Raw genomic sequence first — 20,862 nt, 5'->3', positions numbered from 1 at the left:
GTGCTTCTAGGACCTCCTGAATTGTTCTTGGCCTTACATTAGGTAATACTGTTTTGTGATATTTCTTTTTTCTCTCTTTCTTTTCTGTTATCAGTGGAATAGAATCATTAAACTTTACTAATAGGTTGCTTTCTGATTTCAAACTATATCACAAAGCTATAGTGATCGAAACAGTGTGGTATTGGCATTAGAGCAGATACAGATCAATGGAACAGAATAGAGAGCCCAAAAATAAACCCACGCATATGTGGTCACTTAATTTGTGACAAAGGTGCCAGAAATATACAATAGAGAAAGGACAGTCTCTTCAGTAAATAGTGATGGGAAAGTTGGACAGACACATGCAAAAGAATGAAACTGGCAATCCCTATAAAAATACCACCAGCATTCTTCACAGAGCTAGAACAAACAATCCTAAAATTTGTATGGAGCCAGAAAAGAATAGCCAAAGTAATCTTGAAAAAGAAAACTGATGCTTGAGGCATCACAATCCCGGACTTCAAGCTGTATGACAAAGCTGTAATCATCAAGACAGTATGGAAATGGCACAAAAGCAGACACTCAGATCAATGGAACAGAATAGAGAACCCAGAAATGGACCCACAAACGTATGGCCAACTAATACTTGACAAAGCAAGACAGAGTATCCAGTGGAATAAATAAAGACAGTCTCTTCAGCAAGGGGTGCTGGGAAAACTGGACAGTGACATGCAGAAAAATGAACCTGGACCACTTTCTTACACCATACACAAAAGCAAACTCAAAATGGATGAAAGACCTAAGACAGGAAGCCATCAAAATCCTCGAGGAGAATGCAGGCAGAAACCTCTTTGACCTCAGCTGCAACAACTTATTCAACACGTCTCTGGAAGAAAGGGAAACAAAAGCAAAAATGAATTATTGGGACCTCATCAAAATGCAAAGCTTCTGCACACAAAGGAAATAATCAGCAAAACTAAGAGGCAGCCAAAGGAATGGGAGAAGATATTTGCAAACGACATATCAGATAAAGGGTTAGCATCCAAAATCTATAAAGAACTTATCAAACTCAACACTCAAAAAACAAATAATCCGGTGAAGAAATGGGCAAAAGACATGAATAGACACTTCTCCAAAGAAAACATCCAGATGGCCAAACAACACATGAAAAAATGCTCCACATCACTCGTCATCCGGGTAATACAAATTAAAACCACCATGAGATACTACCTCACACCTGCCAGAATGGCTAACATGAACAACTCAGGCAACGACAGATGTTGGCCAGGATGCGGAAAAGGGGGATCTCTTTTGCACTGCTGGTGGGGATGCAAACTGGTGCAGCTACTCTGGAAAACAGTCTGGAGGTTCCTCAAAAAATTAAAAATAGAACTACCCTACGACCCAGCAGTTGCACTACTAGGCATTTATCCAAGGGATACAGGTGTACTGTTTCGAAGGGGCACATGCACCCCAATGTTTATAGCAGCGCTATTGACAATAGCCAAAGTACGGAAAGAGCCCATATGTCCATCGATGGATGAATGGATAAAGATGTGGTACGTGTATACACACACACACAGACACACACACACACACAGACACACACACACACACACACACACACACACACACAATGGAGTATTACTCGGCCATCAAAAAGAATGAAATCTTGCCATTTGCAACTATGTGGATGGAACTAGAGGGTATTAGGCTAAGTGAAATTAGAGAAAGACAAATTTCATATGACTTCACTCATATGAGGACTTTAGGATACAAAACAGATGAACATAAGGCAAGTGAAGCAAAAATAATATAAAAACAGGGAGGGGGACAAAACATAAGAGATTCTTAAATATAGAGAACAAACAAGAGGTTTGCTGGAGGGGTTGTAGGAGGGGGGATAGGCTAAAGGTAAGGGTCATTAATCTATTCCTGAAAAAAATATTGTTGCACTATATGCTAACTAACTTTGATGTAAACTTAAAAAAATAAATAAAATAAATAAATAGAATGAAACTGGACCCCTATCTCATACTAAACACAAAAATTAATTCAAAGTGGATTAAAGGCTTGAATGTAGGACCTGAAACCATAGAACTCCTAGAAGAAAATATAGGTGGTAAGCCCCTTGATCTAGGTCTTAGAGATGACTTTTTTGAATCTGACCCCAAAAGTGAAAATAAACAGGCGGGACCACATCAAACTAACCAGTTTCTACCCAGCAAAGGAAACCGTCAAGAAAATGAAAAAGCAACTTACTGAATGGGAGAAGTTACTTGCAAGTCATATATCTGATAAGGGGCTAATATCCAAAATATAAAAGGACTCAGCGCCTGGCTGGCTCAGTTGGTGGAACATAGACTCTTGATCTCAGGGTCATGAGTTCAAGCCCAAGTTGGGCATAAAGCTTACTTAACAATAACAACAACAAAAAAGCCTAAGGATTCAACAGTTTTTGACCTCTTTTCGGGTTATTGCAGTGCATGGCACCACAAGCTGCAAAGCCTCCCGTAACACCCTGTACGAGGCGGTGCGGGAAGTCCTGCCCGGGAACCAGCGTGGGTCCTGGAAGTTTTGGGAGATGGTGGAGCTGCATATCACCTTGAATATCTGTGGCTCTCAGAAGGACAAATCCTTCTTGGGCACCATTGGGCGTAAGTCCACTCCCTGCCTGAAGTCTCTGTATGTGTTTTGGGGGACCAGCAACACTTGATGAGGCCAAGGCTGTGGATATTCCCCACATGGACATCGATGTGCTGAAGAACTCAACAGGAATAAAAAACTAGGCAAGAAGCTGGCCAAGAAGTATGATGCCTTTTTGGCTTCATAATCTTTGATCGAGCAGATCCTGTGAATCCTGGGCCCAGGACTTAATAAGGCTGGCAAGTTCCCTTCCTTGCTGACCCACAGTGAGAACATGGTGGCCAGAATGGATGAAGTGAAGTCCACGATCAAATTCCAGATGAAGAAGGTGCTGTGTCTGGCATGAACGTTATAGATGATAAGCTTGCATACAACAGCTATCAGTTTCCTGGTGTCATTGCTCAAGAACAATTGGCAGAAATTCTAGGCTTTCTACTTCAGGAGTGCCATGGGGCCCCAACATCTGTACTAAGGCACAGCTTAATAAACCATAGTGCTATCATAAATATATAATATATATATATATACACACATATATGTACATATATGCACACTATATATAATATATATATATACACATATGTATTATGTATTATATATTACAACTCAATAGGGAAAGATAATCTGATTACAAATGGGCAGACGATCTGAATAGACATTTTACCGAAGAAGACAGATGGCAAAGAGGTACATGAAAAGATGCTCAACATCACTAATTATCTGGGAGATGCAAATCAAAACCTTGGTGAGATATCACCTCACACCTGTTGGAATGCCTCTGGTCAAAAAAGGCTAGAAATAGCAAGTGTTGGCAAGAATGTGGAGAAAAGGTGAGCCCTTGTGTACTGTTGGTGGGAATGCAGCACACTGTTGGTGTAACCACTATGGAAAACAGTATGGAGATTACTCAAAAAAATTAAAAACAGAACTACCCTATGACCCAGCAGTTCCATTTCTGGGTATTTGAAAAAAAGGAAAACACTAATTAAAAAAAATGTATGTACCTGCATGTTCATTTCAGCATTATTTGCATTACCCAAGATATGGAAATAACCTACGTGTCCATTGATGGAGGAGTGGACAAAGATGATGTAGTATATATACACAACGGGATATTATTCAGCTATAAAAAACGAAATCCTGTCATTTACCGACAGTGTGGATGAGCCTTGAGGGCATTAGGCTATGTGAAATAAGTCAGAGACAAATACCATATGATCTCTCTTATATGTGGAAGCTAAAAAATATTATACATATATCAGGCTCATAGATGGAAAGAACAGATTGGGGGATTGGGGGTGGTAGAAGTAGGTACATTTATTTATTTTTTTAGTATAAATTGAATGCAAAAAAATAACAAAAGTAGGATTTAAGAGGATAGAACTTTCAATTGGCCTAGAATCTACGTATTATGCAGTACAATACCTTGTCGCATATATATTCTATTTAGCTAGTGGTTACTCACTAAAATCTGTTTCTAAACTTTTTACAATGTACCACGAAACTGTTTTCTACTCTTTTCTGTTATCAGCAGTGTTTATACTATACTCAACTGAGAAATAAAAAAGGCGTATTTTTATTAAACCTGGAAGACTATATTATCCTTGAGTATAATTAGAAACATTTCCATTTGATTGTAGTAATAGCAGGCAGCCGGAATGATTGCAGATTTTATTGGAATGTGTGGGGCACAGGCTTACAAATAGTGTAATACATTAAAATGTAGATCAGTTTTCATTTTAGAAAAGAGTGAGTCCATCTGCTTTCCCTTAACTTATGATTATTTTATAGAAGCATGTTCGATTTTGCTCATTAGAAGTTTCAATATGATTTTTAATATTTTAGAATAATTCCAGGAGCCCCTGGGTGGCTCAGTCGGTTGGGTGTCCGACTTCAGCCCAGGTAGTGATCTCGCGGTCTGTGAGTTCGAGCCCCATGTCGGGCTCTGTGCTGACAGCTCAGAGCCTGGAGCCGGCTTCGGATTCTGTGTCTCCGCCTCTCTCTGCCCCTCCGCCACTTGTGCTCTGTCTCTCTCTATCAAAAATAAATAAAAAATTTAAAAAAAAATTTAAAATAATTCCAATATTAGTTTCACAAATAAAACTGCCAATTACAGACTTTACCATGGTTTTCTGAATATAAGTTTATAGTAAATACAATCCAGCTTATGTGTCCTCCACCTTAAGGAAGTCAGTTTTGCTCTAAGCTTTTGAGGCACTTTGGAACCTGTTTGTGGCATATGGCTCTGTTAGTTCTTGATTATATTTTTAATACTTGTGTTTGGCACGGTGTGGCTTTAAGCAGCATTTAGAAACTGGCAGCTTTCTACATGCAAAAGGAAACAGCAGAGAGCTCTCTGTGTTTTAATATTTCCATGCTACCTGATTTAAATGACCCATAGGTTTTTCTCTGGCTGCTGCTTTGTTTTCCTTTAGTGATGTTTCTTTCCCTCTTCCTCGAGTGAGTGCTTTTTTCATGATTTTCTCCCTCTCCCTTTCCCCTCCTACTTTGGTGGAAGGTATTTGATTTTAACAGTATCTTGCTCTCCTCTGGTTCCCTCCCTAAGGAGAGTGTGGTGTTTTAGCATGTACTGCATGGGGACTGAACAGCTCAGTTTCAAGTGGAGATGCCTGGAGTTGGAAGGGACCGTGGCTGTCACCTGGTCTTTGCTCCTTCCCCTGGCGTCACTCATAGCGACCAGAGAAGCAGGGTTAGGGCTTCAAAACGGGGAACCCCTGGTATAGAAGTAGGATTTCAGTGGCCTTGTTCTGCATAATACTCACAATAACAGTTTCTATTTATTCATTGTTTGAGGTTATTTCTAACTTGGGTAGTTTTCTCTTTTTAATTTTAATTTTTAACTTTATTTAAACCCAAGTTAGTAACATGTAGTATAATAATGGTTTCAGGAGTAGAATTTAGTGATTCATCACTTACATACAACACCTAGTGCTCAGCCCAGCGAGTGCCTTCTTTAATGCCCATCACCCATTTAGCCCACCGTCCTACCCAACACCCCCCCAGCAACCTTCAGTTTGTTCTCTGTATTTAAGAGGCTCTTATGGTTTGCCTCCCTCTCTGTTTTTGTCTTATTTTTCCTTCCCTTCCCCTATGTTCATCTGTGTTGTTTCTTGAAATCATATATTTGTTTTTCCCTGACTGACTTATTTCCCTTAGCATAATACCCTCTAGTTCCATCCATGTTGTTGCAAATGGCAAGATTTCATTCTTTTTGATGGCTGAGTAATATTCCATTGTATGTAGATATATACACATCATGTTTTCTTTACCCATTTGTCAGTGGGCATTTGGGCTCTTTCCACAATTTGACTATTGGTGACAGTGCTGCTATAAACATTGGGGTGCATGTGCCCCCTTCAAATCAGCATTTTTGTATCCTTTGGATAAATACCTAGTAGTGCAATTGCTGTGTCTAATATTTTTAATTTTTTGAGGAACCTCCATACTGTTTTCCAGAGTGGCTGCACCAGTTGGCATTCCCTATTTTTTCTTTCTTTCTTTCTTCTTCTTCTTCTTTTTTTTTTTTTTTTTTTTTTTTAGAGAGAGTGAGCACAAGCAGGGGAGAGGAGCAGAGAGAGATAGAGAATCTTACGCACACTCCACAGTGTGGAGCCTGTCGTGGGGCCCGATCCCACGACTCTGGGATCATGAGTCGGTCACTCAACCAACTGAGCCACCCAGGTGCCCTTCTAAATGGGATATTTAAATCAAAGACTTCCAGTATGCATTCATGAATGTGTAACATGTCACCTTCATGTGTACCTAACACAGGGTATTTCATATCTCTCCCCTCATTCATTTACCAGGGGTTTGTATTTAGGGTCTTCAGTGAATCATGGGTTGTTGGACCAGGTTTTTTCCAACTTTGTGTAGAAACAGGTCTTTAAAAATCATTCATAATGTTTTTGTTTCTTTGTTTTTTTTTTTTTTTCTTTCTATGAGTCCGTCTGGATTTGGGTTCAAATCTAGTCTCTACCACTTACTGTAAGTAAACTGACCTCTCTGACCCTTGGTTTCTTTGTCTGTAATACAATGGTGATGATCATATCTACTTCTGAAGAGTTATTGTCAGGCGGGGTGCCTGGCTGGCTCAGTTGGTGGGCTGTACAACTCTTGACCTCAGGGTTGTGAGTTCAAGCTCCATGTTGGGTGCAGAGATTACATAAAAATAAAATCTTAAAAAACAGAAAAAGCTATTGTCATGATTAATGTGGAATAAGGAATGAAATGCTTGGCACAGTGCCTCTCAAAGGGTAGAGTACTCAGTAAATATTAGCTATGAATGTTATCTCAGAGAAGCTAACATTGAAAATATGAGCCTATTTGACTGAAGCTATAAGAGGCAATTTAAAACTCTTTAAGAGAGAAAAACTCTGGGTATAAAACTTCACAATATAGTAAACACACTGAATCTCTTCAAAGTCCTTCGCTCATAGAACTTCAATTTACTTTGCCACTGACTTGAAGATTTCAAGGACTTTCTAGATTCTCTTTCCTGTGAGAAAGGCATGAGTGGTACTATAATTTTTGGCAGGTGAATTTATATCTACTTGTTTTTATTGGCACTAAGGAAGATATTTGGCCTCAAATGAAAGCTGAGTGATAGAAACACTGCTTGGACATCAGATCTGGTAAGCAGTCGGATCTTGTCCGTCTTCACTTGATACACAATTATCTGCTTCTAGATTAGTCCCAGACATAAGAATATGGTATTCTGTAGGGATATTTTGTTTTAGGAAGTGGAAGTTGTCTGAGATTTCAACTGAAAATTGCATATTCTGTAGGGATATTTTGTTTTAGGAAGTGGAAGTTGTCTGAGATTTCAACTGAAAATTGCATATTCTTGTCTTCTGTTAGAGTTTTGGCCTTGAAATGGTACCTTTCACTTGCATGAAATGTATTTATCGTCATTTTCATTGGTAGGTTGATGACAAAGCTGTGAATAGACTCCTTAATTGACCTACGCTGTAATCTTGGCCGAAGTCAGGATTTGGATGGCACGTGACATAGAATACAAAGTCCTCCTCAGGGTGTTAAGAGTTGAGAACGAGATGTGTTTATACCCCTGAAAGGAAAAAATCCAACCATGTGTGGGTCCTCAGCATTTGTTCCCTCACATTCTGTAATTAACAGACTGCTGACTACTTGGCTGAACAGGGGACACTGTTCAAGTGGCCTGCTGATTTGGTCTGAAATGTTCTTCAGGGAATCAATGATTGATTTTAAGTGTCCTTACTTGGGTCTGTGTCACTCCGTTCTGTAGGATGAGCCAGCGAATGACATTGCAGCAAGCTTGAATTGGGTATAGATTGTATGCCAGCAAATCAACTTGGAGTAGGTTATTGGCTCACTTGGGTTATGTTGGACGGCTTTTGCAATGAGAAGGATTTTAGTTACGTGTACTTTTTGTGGTGCAGCCTCAGAGACCAGTGTTACATATCTCCAGATTTTACTTTCTTCACTAGTTGAGCTAAGCCTGGCACTGCTCGAATAGATTTAAGGTAGTTATTGAACTTGATTCTTGCTGTGTGTTCTTTCTAGCACTGATCGTTGTGGTCAGTGTGATTTAGTATGTTCTTCAAGTTCTGCGTTTACCTCTCAGAGGGTTACTGTTCCAGTTGTGTTTGTAGCAAGGCAGGACGGAATTTCTTCATAATTTCTGAGTACCAGGTCATATGGTGGTCTAGAAAAAAGAATTGCTAAACTTTGAAGCTCCAAGTGCGCTGATGCCTCAGAATAACCACTAGATTTCTCCTAGACGCCTGGGTTAATTTAGTTCAGCAGACATGTCTTTAGTGTATATGGTGTGTGTGTGAAGCTCTTTGTCAGTCCTCATCCTCGAGAAGTACAGAGTCCAGGAGGAGCCTTCCCACATAGAGACAGGAATCAGGGCATAATGTAACCAACACATGCAGTGAAAGGCCCATGCATGAGGCAAGGTGCTTTGTAGATGATTATTTTTACTCAGAGTGAGGCAGAAGAGTTGGGTTTTATGGAGGAGAGGAAGGCTGTGGAGGATTCAGGTGGATAAAAATTGGCCCTTAAAAAAGTCAGGTTTTTATCGTCGGAGGGCAGGCTCGGCAGAGGGAATGTTGTTGAGGAGGCATGAAATGGCGTGTTGCAGGTAGCCGATTTGGTCTGAATATAAGTTGTGTTGTTGGAGTATAAATTGTGAATAATGGGGAAGGGTCATGGTAGAAAGGGGTACAGGGCCTGTGTCTTGAAGCGTCTGGCCTGCGGTACTTTTGCACGTGGAGTTTTTTCTGATGCCTCATATTCAGCTTAAAGTAGTTGAAAGGAAGTAAGCCAGGAGAGGGAAAGGAAGGAGTTGGGTTAGCTCTGCCTGGCAGCAGGCTGGAGTCTGGGTTGGAGAGGAGGAAAATTGAAGGTGGGAGTTGAAAGAAGATCAGGAGTGAGTTTGAGTTTAGTGAGCTGGTTTAACTGAGCTGAGGTGATGAAGTAACAGAAGCCTGACGAGGAGTGCAGAAAAGAGGAACCGTCAGAGAGGTAGGCTGTGCCTGCCTAGAGTGGACCTAGAGATTGGTTAAGAAAGCTACGGGAGCATAGTCTGGGTTTGGCCCTGGCTTCTTGATGCAGTCACCAGAAGAAAGTAGAAAGAATAGTTGGATTTCAAGCATTGGGAAAGATGGGGTCAGGTTTGAACACACGGAGTTGGGGTACTACCGAAGCATCTAGGTGGAGAAGGCCAGTAGGCCATTGGATATAGAGATAAGCAGTTCAGTGGCGAGGCCAAGAGGAGAAGTGCAGGTGTAGGAATCACCCATGTGTAAGTGATGGTTGATGAAGGAGGACATAGGGAGCAGGAAGAGAGGAAGCCAGTAACACCGCAGTAGTCGACAGAAATGCTAAGGAAGTGGATCCTGAGACCGAATAGAAAAAGAAGTAGATTGGAAATCAGGTGTCGTAGGACCTGAGGGGAGAAAGAATTCTGTGAAGGAGTAGGTGTCAGTAGCATCCACAGCCAGAAGTCACGTGAGCTGCTGATTTGATTGACTTTGGAAATGAGATGGTCGCTTAGAGCAGTTTGGGACAGAGGAGCATTTCTTCTGGATGCTTCTTTTGCATCCTACCATTGCCACTTCCTCTGTGACTCAGGAAAGCCATTTTACCTTTGGCTCTTTACTTGTAAAGGGGTGGTTGGCCTCTTGGTGGGTTTCGGTCTGTGATCTGTAGAGCCCCACGGGTTCAGAAAGGTGCTCTGGGGCCCATCAAGGAGATCCAGCGTTTGGTCACGTGTTTATTGGGGGGAAGAAGTATAGGTATTCTACTCGTGATGCAAACAGAGTAGCTAGAGCAGGTTGATTTTTTGGCCTATTTTATATATTTCACTTTAGTGTAAGATTTTATATGAAACAACATGGTGTAAAATAAGAGATTTGAAAACTGCCGCCCTACAGAACCATAAGAGACTTTGATGTGTTAAAAGTTACATACTTAATAGCTAACGTTCAAAATTCCTATACTAGATGAAGATCGTAGTATGTGCTAACTTGCTCATGGTTCGGATTTTATTAGAGGTCAACATACAGCATCTGACTTTATGTAATCATAACTGTTGTTATTCTTATTAGAAATGAAGACTGAACTAAAAGCTCAATTCTGTTTTACGCTTTGTTAAAAAACCATTTATGTGTCTTACCAGGTTCTGACGCTGAAGATCTTTTGGAAGAATTGCTCTGTTGTTTGATGCAGTTAATCACTGATATTCCACTCTTGTAAGTTCTGGCTCAGCCGGGATTTGTTTTATCTTCTTTTGTATATTGAAGATGGTAATTGATCACGTCAAAGAGTTTGGGTCCTGGTGTGGGTGTGGTTTTGTTTTTGTTTGAGAGAGCACGCCTGTGCACACTAGCGAGTGGGACAGGGATGCATAAGAAGAGGGAGAATCTTAAGCAGGCTTCACGCCCAGTGAGGAGCCCGAATCAGGGCTCGATCTCACAACTATGAGATCTTATCTGAGCCGAGTCAAAAGTTGGTCACTTAACTGACCGAGCCACCCAGGTGCCCCTCTGGTGTAGTATTGTTATGTATGCGTTTTATGTATGTCTCTGTGTACATCCATGGAGTTCATCTGTATCTTTTGCCTAATATTTATACTCTCACTATGCATTATCAAAATAAGAATTTTATGTTAAGGGGAAAATAAACTGATCTTTAGGAATATTGAGCAAATGGTAGGCACAGAATTAACCTCCCTAGCGATATCTTACAGAGCTCTGTAAGTAGGATGTAAGAGAGACTCTAATCCGTATGTGGTAGAGGCAGCTAGTTAGCCACCCAGCATCCTCCCCTTCTTCCTTACTTCCTGACCTCTTTTGGAGAGGTTGGATTTCCATTTCTAGCCTTTTTTGAAGATAGGTGTGGTCCCTGAGATGTAAGGGGACATCTTCCAATAAAACTTCTGGGTAGGGGCACCTGGGTGGCTCAGTCGGTTGAGCGTCCAACTTTGGCTCAGGTCAGGATCTCACGGTACGTGGGTTCGAGCCCCGCGTCGGGCTCTGTGCTGACAGCTCAGAGCCTGGAGCCTGCCTCGGATTCTGTGTCTCCCTCTCTCTCTCTACCTGTCCCCTGCTCATGTGCTGTCTCGCTCTCAAAAATGAATAAATGTTAAAAAAAAAAATTTAAAAAAAAAACCCAAAGAACTTCTGGGTAAAGCTTTTTAAAGGGCACCTGCCTCAGCTAGGAGATGTATCTTTTTCTTGACAGCTCTTTTTTCCTGCTATCTGGAATGTGGGACCAGGTAATTTGAATTGTGTGGCCATCTTTGCATGAGTCAGGAGACCCACAGAAAATTCTGCTTTGACGTCATTGAGCTGCTGAACCAAAGTCATCAACTACCAGTGCCCCCTTGCCACTTTCACCCCCTTCTCATGTGAGAAAAATACTTGTTTATTGTAACTGGATTTCTGTCACTACAGCCGAATGCAATTCTTGCATGCTATAAAATGTTACTTTTAAAGCAGTTACTCTCAACTTTTGTTTAAAAAAAATTGTCTCTCTAAAGCCTTTTTAGACATTTTTTAAATTGCCTCTCCCCACAAATGAAATTTGAATACCCCAGATAGACTGAATGTATCTTTATGTACTGTGGCCCTTTGGTGGGCCACAAACCATTATAATATCTATGCAGTTTTCTCACCCCTGAAGAATCAGTTTTCACTCTCTTACGGGTAATATCACCCCATTGAGAATGCAGTCTTTTTCATTAAATTTTTTTTTTTTTTTTGAGACAGAGAGGGAGGGAGAGAGACAGAGAGAGAATCCCAAGCAGGCTCCACACTGCCAGCACGGAGCCTGATGCGGGGCTCGGACTTGCAAACCGCGAGATCATGACCTGAGCTGAAGTCCAAAGCTCAATATGAGCTACCCAGGTGCCCCAAGAATGCATATTTTAAAAGAATTATTATTTAAAAAAAATTTATTTTTATTTTTATTTTTTATTTTTTAATTTTTTTAAGTATGCTTCATGCCCAGCATGGAACCCAGTGTGGGGCTTGAACTCACCACCCTGAGATCAAGACCTGAACTGAAATCAAGAACCAGACACTTAACCACCCAGGTGCCCCTAAAGATTTTAAAGTAATCTCTATACGCAACATGGAGCTCAGACTTAACAACTCTGAGATCAAGAGTTGCATGCTCTACTAAACAAGCCAGCCAGGCGCACTTAAAGGATTTATTTATTTATTTACTTACAGAGAGAGAGAGAGAGAGAGAGAGAGAGAGAGAGAGAGAGAGACCGCGAGACCGCTCAAATAGGGGAGGGGCAGAGGGAGAGACAGGGAAAATCTTAAGCAGGCTCTATGCCCAGTGCAGAGCCCTATACAGGGCTCAATCTCACAACCGTGAGATCATGACCTGAGCCCAAATCAAGAGTCAGACACTTAACCAACTGAGCCACCCAGGTGCGCCCCAGGAATTATTTTTTAAATAAAGATAAAGATTTTGAGATTGATGAGGACAGAATCTCAGTTAACGTGGTGATATCATTGGACCTGTGTGCTGCTTGCCTGTGGCCCAAACAGGAAGGACCAGGTGTTTGTGAGAAAACGGGCTCCCGGCCTCTGTTGTGCACAGGTCCAGCATCCAGAATTGTAATCTGGATTTAGAAACGACAACTACCAAACCCTGTCGGGACTTGGTCTGATGATGTGCAGCTTGGAAGGTGGGGCTGAGGCAACTGAGGAATCACCGGGTGGAGAAGGGTACAGGGGACAAGGTCCTGTGGAAGTTGAACTCTGTGAGCGACACAGTTCCTTGCACTCCTGATGGCCCTTCTTGCCCTTTTTCTAACAGATGGCCAGTATTGTTTGGGGGGGGAGGGGGGCAGGCCTTCAGCTTGTCCGTTACCCATCTCTTCCTCCCTGGGATGCGGAGGCGGTGCTTGGGTCGTCTTGAAGCCATTATGGTGAGTGCCACCTGCGAAGAATAGTGTCCCAGGAGCCCGGGATATGAATGTTACTATGGAACTATTACACCAGCCCTAGGTGGCTTATCTTAGGATTTCTTCTTAAGTGACAAAAATAAACACTTATTTTGGTTAAGCCACCGTGGTCAGGTTTCTGTTACATATGGTCAAATGTGGGAAGGGGAACACCTATATCATCTACTATCTACTTGTCATAGTACGTGCGATATTTCGTGTGTTCTTGACTTAATTTTTTTTAATGTTTTTTTTTAAAATGTATTTTGAGAGAGGGAGAGAGAGAGAGCAAGCGAGCATGAGCAGGGGAGGGGCAGAGAGAGAGGGAGAGAGAGAATCTTAAGCAGGCTTCTCACTGTCAGCACAGAGCCCTGTGCGGGGCTCGATCTCATGAACTATCAGATCATGACGTGGGCCGAAACCAAGAGTCGGACGCTTAACCGACTGAGCCACCCAGGTGCCCCTTGACTTAATTTTTAAAAGTTTCATCTCTATTATGCATATGTCATTATCGAATACCAGCAATTTAAGATATATCCTCAGTGAATACATTCTTTTTTATTTTTTCTCCTTTGTTAATAAAATGTCTTGGCGAAGTTAGGGTAGATGGAAATATAAATAAATCTCTTTAGCTGGTAAATAAGCCTTCAATGCAATGAATAGACCAGCCACTTAAACACCCTTGAGGAGCAAGCAGACAGTGTTGCAATATATCAAACATTTCGGTGTCTTAATGTGTTTATACTTTTTTAAATGAACTGAAAATGCACAGACAACCAGATGTCTTATATTATGTACGCTCAGCTTTAACCAGCTGCTGAAACAATTTCTGATGATTTAATGTTCTTGGAACTCCATTCTACAAGAAGGTTTGTCTTAGTAACGGTTTCCATGTGAAACCAAACTACTATTTTAAATGGTTCAAGTACTATAACCGTAGTGCAGTGTAGTGGATCCACTTCTGACTTAAGGGGGATGCTCTCACACCTGACCATCCCCAGCCTCAATGTAACTTGTCATGTTTAACACGCCAGTGCGGTGCCAGCAGGTGAGAGCAGGAGGAAGGCAGTGTTTTGTTTGTTGGTTGGTTTGTTTCGAGAGAGAGAGAGAGAGAGAGAGAGAGAGAGTGTAAGCGACGGGCAGAGAGAGAGAGAGAGAGAGAGAGAGAATCCCACAAGGGGCAGAGAGAGCGAGAGACAGCGAGAGAAAGAGCGAGAGAGAGAAGTGGGCTCACCCAGCTCATGTTTTACCTGAAGTAGGGCTCAAGTTCACCCAAAGCAGGGCTCGAGCTCACTCGATGTGGGACTCGAATTCAGGAACTGTGAGATCAAGACCCGAGCTGTCGGATTCTTAACCGACGGAGCCACCCAGGTGCCCCATGAGGAATGCAGTGTGTTAGCAACCACCGAGGGCAACTTACAACTGGGACTCTGTGTCTCCCTTTCTCTCTGCTCCGCCCCTGCTCATACTCTGTCTCGCTCTCCTTCAAAAGAAATAATCAGAAAAATTTTTTTTAAAAATAACTGGTTATTTATTATTAAGAGATCAGGATCAACTGTAGTAGTTTAGATAAACTCCCAGAGTTTGTGGGAATTCACTTGTAATAAAGATTGACTTGTAAGGAGTTAGTGGAAACTGCTTCTCTGATAGTTGGATATTTTGGTAAAATAATAATTGTATGAGATGCTAATCTTCAAAGCCTGATTAAAATAGCACATCTTCCAGGAATCCGTTCTTTACTCCATACCTCTCAGCATTTATATATTTCAAATAAAGACTAAGTCGTTCACAGGGTCATGACTTGGCATTTTTCAGTGTATATTGGGTAGATCCCACTAGAATTCAGTAAAAGCCTGTGCTTTGCTCTGCCTTCTCTGTGATCTCGAAGTGACTGGGAAGGAATAACTTAAGTAAGAGGAAGGTATTTTCCTCAAGACATGAATAGAGGGTGTAATACAAGAAATGGTTTGGCATGACAGAGTTGAACGTGTAACACTTAAGAGTTTGTGAATCGGTCCTCGCGGTGTTTCTGTTGGGGGTTGAATGAGACCCGGGTGACGCAGCCCAGTGGTTGAGCTTTGGAAGGGCCCCAGCAGCAGAGCAGTAACGTAACATCTGATACAGAATGGGCCCAATACTTAGGTTTGCTCGTGAGGCTATCTTATTATGAAATAGAAGTTATTTTGAGAACTTGAAGTGGGTTTCTTCTTTTTAAGGTTTATTTATTTATTTTGAGAGAGTGTGCGTGCAGGGGAGAGAGAGAGAGGGAGAGAGAGAATCCCAAGAATCTGGCAACGCAGAGCCGGACGCGGGGCTCCTCGTGCGATCCTGACCTGAAATCAGGAGTCCGATTCTTAGCTGACATAGCCACCCAGGCACCCCTTGAATTGGATTTCTTAACTTGTCTGTCTTTTTGTCTGTCTTTGGTGTTGTTTTTGTGAAAGCCATGCCTCTTAGCTGTATATGATGATGCTCTTGTCAACCATGGGTCCTACCCGTCTCTACGGCTACCACTCCATACAGGTCCCGGTGAGGTTGGCTCCAAGTGGGCCATCCCACCGGCCCCAGGTCGGATGTACAGCCTCTTCTTCTGAGATCCATTTCTGTGTTCTCTTTATCAACCTGTGAACTCGCTGAGGATTAGGGCTGTTTAATTCTCAGCCTGGCCCCGATTTGCAGATTTTCCAGTTATGATTTAATCTAAGAACATTCTTCTTTTAGATGAGATACGCCTAATCGATTGCCTTTTTCTGGGTGTCTCTACTCGTGCAGTGTGACTTTGCCTACCGCTCGAGTACGGGGGGTGCTGACGCTCTCCGCTGACCTCATCCGTGTCACTCATTCAGTTTCAGCCACACAGGTGTCCTTGCTAATTTAGGACGTGCCAGCCCACTCCCTGTCTCCAGGGCCTTTGCCCTCTTTTCTTCTTCTGCCTTGAACATCCCCCCTCAGGTACCCGCGTGGCTCGTGTCCTCACCATCATGCTTCCTTCTGCTCCGAGGAGGCCTGCTTCTTAGAAGCAGCTGCTCTGACCACCCTGAAATAGGACCCCTCTCATTCTCTGTTTGTCGTCATGCTTTGTTTTTTGTCTCTACTCGACACTTACCACTACTTTCCATATTAGCTATTACTCTTCTTGCTTGTTTCCCTCAAATAAGATTAGGAGGAATGCTCCGTGAAAACCAGGACTGTTCCTGTGCCTGCGTTTGCTTTGCTCAGTGCTGTTACCAGTAGTGTTCAGGCCAGCCGGCACATGGTAGGCTCTCGGCAAATATTTGTCAAATGGCTGAGAGAGTAGGGGCACAACCTGTCCAGTGTGCTGAAAGCATTTTGTCTGTCCTCCTCTAGTCTGTATGCAGACAGTATTGTGCTAAGGCACATTCCATGGCAAATGCAGTGGCTCAAAGCCCTTTGCAGATGGTACGTTGTATTATAGAAACTAGGTGTCCTATAGACGTTAGTAGTGGAAGGGGGCTATAGAAACAGAAACACGGAGAAATAACGTCTGACAGTATTTAAGGAAATGGTAGATTAGTTATAAATGCTGAGTGGTCTGAGACCATTGAGTTTAGGGACAGTCAACTTTATATCTCAGTAGTCCTCAGATTATCCCTTTACAGTATAATAATCTCTCTTTCATTAAGTTCATTCTCAAAAACCCGTATTGGGAATATGCCGTGTGTCTATACTTTACTAGGCCCTGGACAAAGAAAAGTGTGGTTTCTGAAGAGCTTGGAGATGGATAAGTACGTAGAAAGAGAGCCCAGGAGGAGGCGCAGTGCTGAGTGCTATAGTCATTGGGGCTGTCGTGATTAGCAGTGGCCAGGAAGAAGAGCCAGAGAGGAGCCGGCCCAGGGCCTCTTGAGTGTAAATAATGAATTTGAGGAATCATAAGTGCATTAGTTTTTTGTTTTGTTTTGTTTTGTTTTTAAAGAGAGCAAGAGAGAGCTCAAGTGGGGAAGGGGGCAAAGAGAGAGAGAGAGACTGACTCCCAAGGGGGCTCCATGCTCAGTGTGGAGCCCCAACATGGGGCTCAATCCCACGACCCTGGGGTCATGACCTGAGCTGAGATCAAGAGTTGGACATCCAACCTACTGAGCCACCCAGGCGTCCTCATAAGTCCACTAGCTTGATTAGAGCAGAGGGTTTGTGGGAGATTAGGGATGGACTGTGTTGTTTGATGGGGCAAAGACTTGAATTTTAGAAAGACTGACGATTTGACTATGTTTAGAGTTCTCTGTTTATTAAGATGTAAAAGAAGGTACTTTTAGAGCTGTTTTTCTAAATTCCATTCTGGAAGTGTTTGGGAAGGGATGAAACTGAATAAGAATCTTATTTGTTAAATCACTTTATCCATAGGGTTTCCGAAATGTAATAAAATGATATGAAATGCATATTTATTTGACCCATAAACTAATGATATTGGCTTAGATGTTATACTGTGGAAAATTGGAAAATTCGAAAACTTTGGTGCTACCATTGAGAAGGTTTGAGAGTGTGAAAAACCATGAACAGTTACTTTATGAAGTCTACAGTTGATGGGGACAGTGAGGGAACTAGAGGACCCATTGCTGGCAGTGAAGGGCTAGACTATCGACAAAATGCCTTTCTGTAGAAGCCCCGCATGTTAACACCTAAACCCTTCTCCAAATCCGGCCTCAGCAGAGCAGATAGCTGAAAGAGCAAGTCCGCGTTTAAGTTGTAGGTGCTGTAGGGAAATGCCTAGTATGGCTTTCTGATTGAATTAGGGATTTTTGTCATTACGTGCTCCGAATTAAAGGTGATAGCATTTTCATATGCCAAGACAGTATTATATATTAAGTTCACAACAGCTTTTTAGTTTGAAAATTGATTTCTGGTGTGGTGAGGAGGGGGGGATCTCAGTTCTAAGTTCTTAAAAAATATCCAAACCTTGACCATGTTTACTGAAGTCTGGTGTGGCGAGGAGGGGGGTTCTCAGCTAAATTTTTAAAAAATATGTAGAGGTCTACCATGTTGATGGAAGTCTGACTAAAACACCTCCAGTACCACAAATCATGTTGATTTTATGAGTTATGTGCTCAGATTGCTCATAATTGCACAACTGATTGTTGAGAAGTATAGGACATACTGTGTGGTAAGGAAAAGACATTACTAATTCTGAATCCAGAAGATCGGGCTTGAATCCCAACTCTTCTGCTAACAGGCGATGTCCTCCACGTCTCAGTTTTCTCATTTTAAAGTTAGGGGTAATAGTTCAGACCAGAAATTGATACTTGGAAAAGACATTTGAAGACATCTAGTTCAGCTGTTCGGCATTTTAGATAAGGAAATTGAAGTGCATGAGTTTGGCGATCAACACCTGTGGCTGTTGGAGGACCAGCCAAGCTGTACATCATGTCCTTAGATGCAGTGGAGTGGCCAGCGGCTGAGAGGGAGCCCCTGAACCTGGGATGAGGTCTGCCTGGTGTTCTCACTGCCTACTGTGTTGCCAGAGCAGTGCACTTGAAGATGCTTTTGTACATTTTAAAATGCTTTAGGATTATAAAAGTGTATTGTCTTACGCATCCTGAGTACTCAAGAAAAACACTGAATACATTTGCTCTCTGAGTTAATTTTCCTATTTTAGACTTCTCAGTGAAAAGGAGCAGCACTGGGTCACCAACAAGTATAGTGGGCAGAGGGCACATGATGTCTGAGATTGCAGAGAACAAGGCTGAATCATATGGGAACTGAAGGGAGTTTCTGTCATGTTTGGCTGCCCGGGAGGACTGGTGCCAACCTGGCCTTTGGTGGGAAAGATTAGCAGCAGCAGAAGTGGGGTCCTGAATCCTGGCTATCATTTTGCCTGTTTGCATATTTTCCTTGCAGGTTGTGAGCCAGATAATCGTTGGATTTTTAGAACGAGAATTCAGCTTTTCTTTAGCCTAGCTCTTTCATCTTCTATATGATGTCCCTAGAGTAGAAGGGATATGCGTTTCCTAAGGTCAGTTTGCAGGATTCTTAGGTGGCCCTGAAAACACTGACTCTCTGCCTTCAAAGAATTTTTACTGTCATAAAACCCAAGACTGGCACGGAATACATTTGTTAATTCCTCTTGCTGTTATTAGTACACGGATAGCAAAGTATGAATGAGGAAGTTCGATAGTAATAATTGCAAAGTTTAATTCTTCAAGCAAAGAATTGATTTTTTTTTTCTTTTTAATTTTGTGTCACTTATATAAGTTAATTCTTGACAGGTATAAGTTAATTTCTTTTCAGGTATAATCCAGATTACATTACACGTGGATATTTAATACTAGCCATTGATACTGATGCAATTATTTTATTTATTTTATGTTTTAATTTATTTTGAGAGAGAGTGAGGGTGTGCATGCATGCAGGGTAGGGGCAGAGAGAAAGGGAGAGAGAGAGGAATCCCAAGCAGGCTCCACACTGGCAGCACAGAGCCCAACACGGGGCTTGAACACACGAATGAGAGAGAGATCATGACCTAAACTGAAATCGAGAGTCAGACGCTTAACCAACTGAACCACGCAGGCGCCCCTGATGGAATTATTTTAATGGTAATCCATGTGTGCTCATGGCTTTGGAAAAAAACAGCACAGAGGGCTTATGATGAGAACAAATGCTGTTTGTCCTATCCCTTTGATTTCTTTCCTCCCCAGAGACAGTCATTTTTGATGTTTAACTGTTTGGGTGGTTTATAGAAATCTTTACCGTTATTATACCTTTATGTATATATATTGCTAAATAATGCTATTTCTTTTTCTTTGAATTAGTAGGCTTTAGTTTTCTGAGCAGTTTTTGGTTCACAGCAAAATTGAGCAGAAAATACAGGGAATTCCCATCTAATCCTTGTCCCCGCACTTGTGTAGCACTCCTACCCCCCTACAACATCCCACCCCGGAGCGGGACATTTGCTGCAGTCGAGGAACCTACATTGACACATCATTATCACCCAAAGTCACGGTTCATATTAGGGTTCACTCTTCATGCATCATACGTAGAATGGGTTTTACCAAACGGGAAATGACCTGGATCCACCATTAATAGTATTATAAGAGTAGACTCACTACCCTGAAAGTCCTCTGTGCTCTGCCTGTTCGTCCCGTAGCCACCACTGATCCTTCTGCTGTCTCCTTAGTTGTGCCTTTTCTAGAATGTCATACAGTTGGAACCGTACAGTATGTAGCCTTTTCCAGTTAGCTTTGTTAGCAGTATTCATCTCAGGTTCTTCCATGTTCATGGCTTTATAGCTCATTCGTTTTTAGCACCAAATAATATTCCATTGTTGTGATATACTACATGTACATAAATTAACTTCATGCGTGTGTACAGATATAGCCATCATATAAGTTTTAGAATTGGTATTAAGTGTGTACATTTTAAAATTTGGTAAGAATATAAATTTGGTTAAAAAACCCAAACTGTCCCTTAAAGAGATGATATCAATTATTATTTTTTGAAATTTATTTATTTATTTTGAGAGAGAGAGAGAGAGCATGGGGGAGCGGCAGAGAGAGAGAGAGAGAGAGAGGAGAGAGAGAATCCCAAGCAGGCTCCACGCTGTCAGCACAGAGCCTGGTGTGGGGCTCGAACCCATCAACTGCAAGAAAATGACCTGAACTGAAGTTGGACGCTCAACTGAGCCACCCAGGCACCCTAGATTATACCAATTATAGTCTCACCAAAATCATTTACCAGAGCCTCGCCAATATTGCATAAACTTTTTTGTAAGTTAAAAATGGAAATCGTAGTGTGATTCTTACATGTATTTTCTCATTACGAGA

General features: G+C 41.9%; 1 protein-coding gene and 1 pseudogene across 7 annotated transcripts in view; both read left to right on the top strand.

Annotated features, from left to right (window-relative positions):
* The window catches only part of DYM (dymeclin), a 350,029-nt gene that overhangs the window by 74,164 nt on the left and 255,003 nt on the right, over positions 1–20,862 (top strand). For all 7 annotated transcript variants that reach the window (XM_042962563.1, XM_042962565.1, XM_042962564.1 and 4 more), the window contains one exon: positions 10,310–10,382. In XM_042962563.1, the coding sequence (XP_042818497.1) occupies positions 10,310–10,382 (73 nt within the window). The remainder of the gene's footprint in view (positions 1–10,309; positions 10,383–20,862) is intronic.
* Positions 2,408–3,097, top strand: LOC102956082 (annotated as a pseudogene).

The sequence above is a fragment of the Panthera tigris genome, chromosome D3 (assembly GCF_018350195.1).
Source record: "Panthera tigris isolate Pti1 chromosome D3, P.tigris_Pti1_mat1.1, whole genome shotgun sequence".
NCBI classification, from domain to species: domain Eukaryota; kingdom Metazoa; phylum Chordata; class Mammalia; order Carnivora; family Felidae; genus Panthera; species Panthera tigris.
This window is presented reverse-complemented; position numbering and strand designations above follow the sequence as displayed.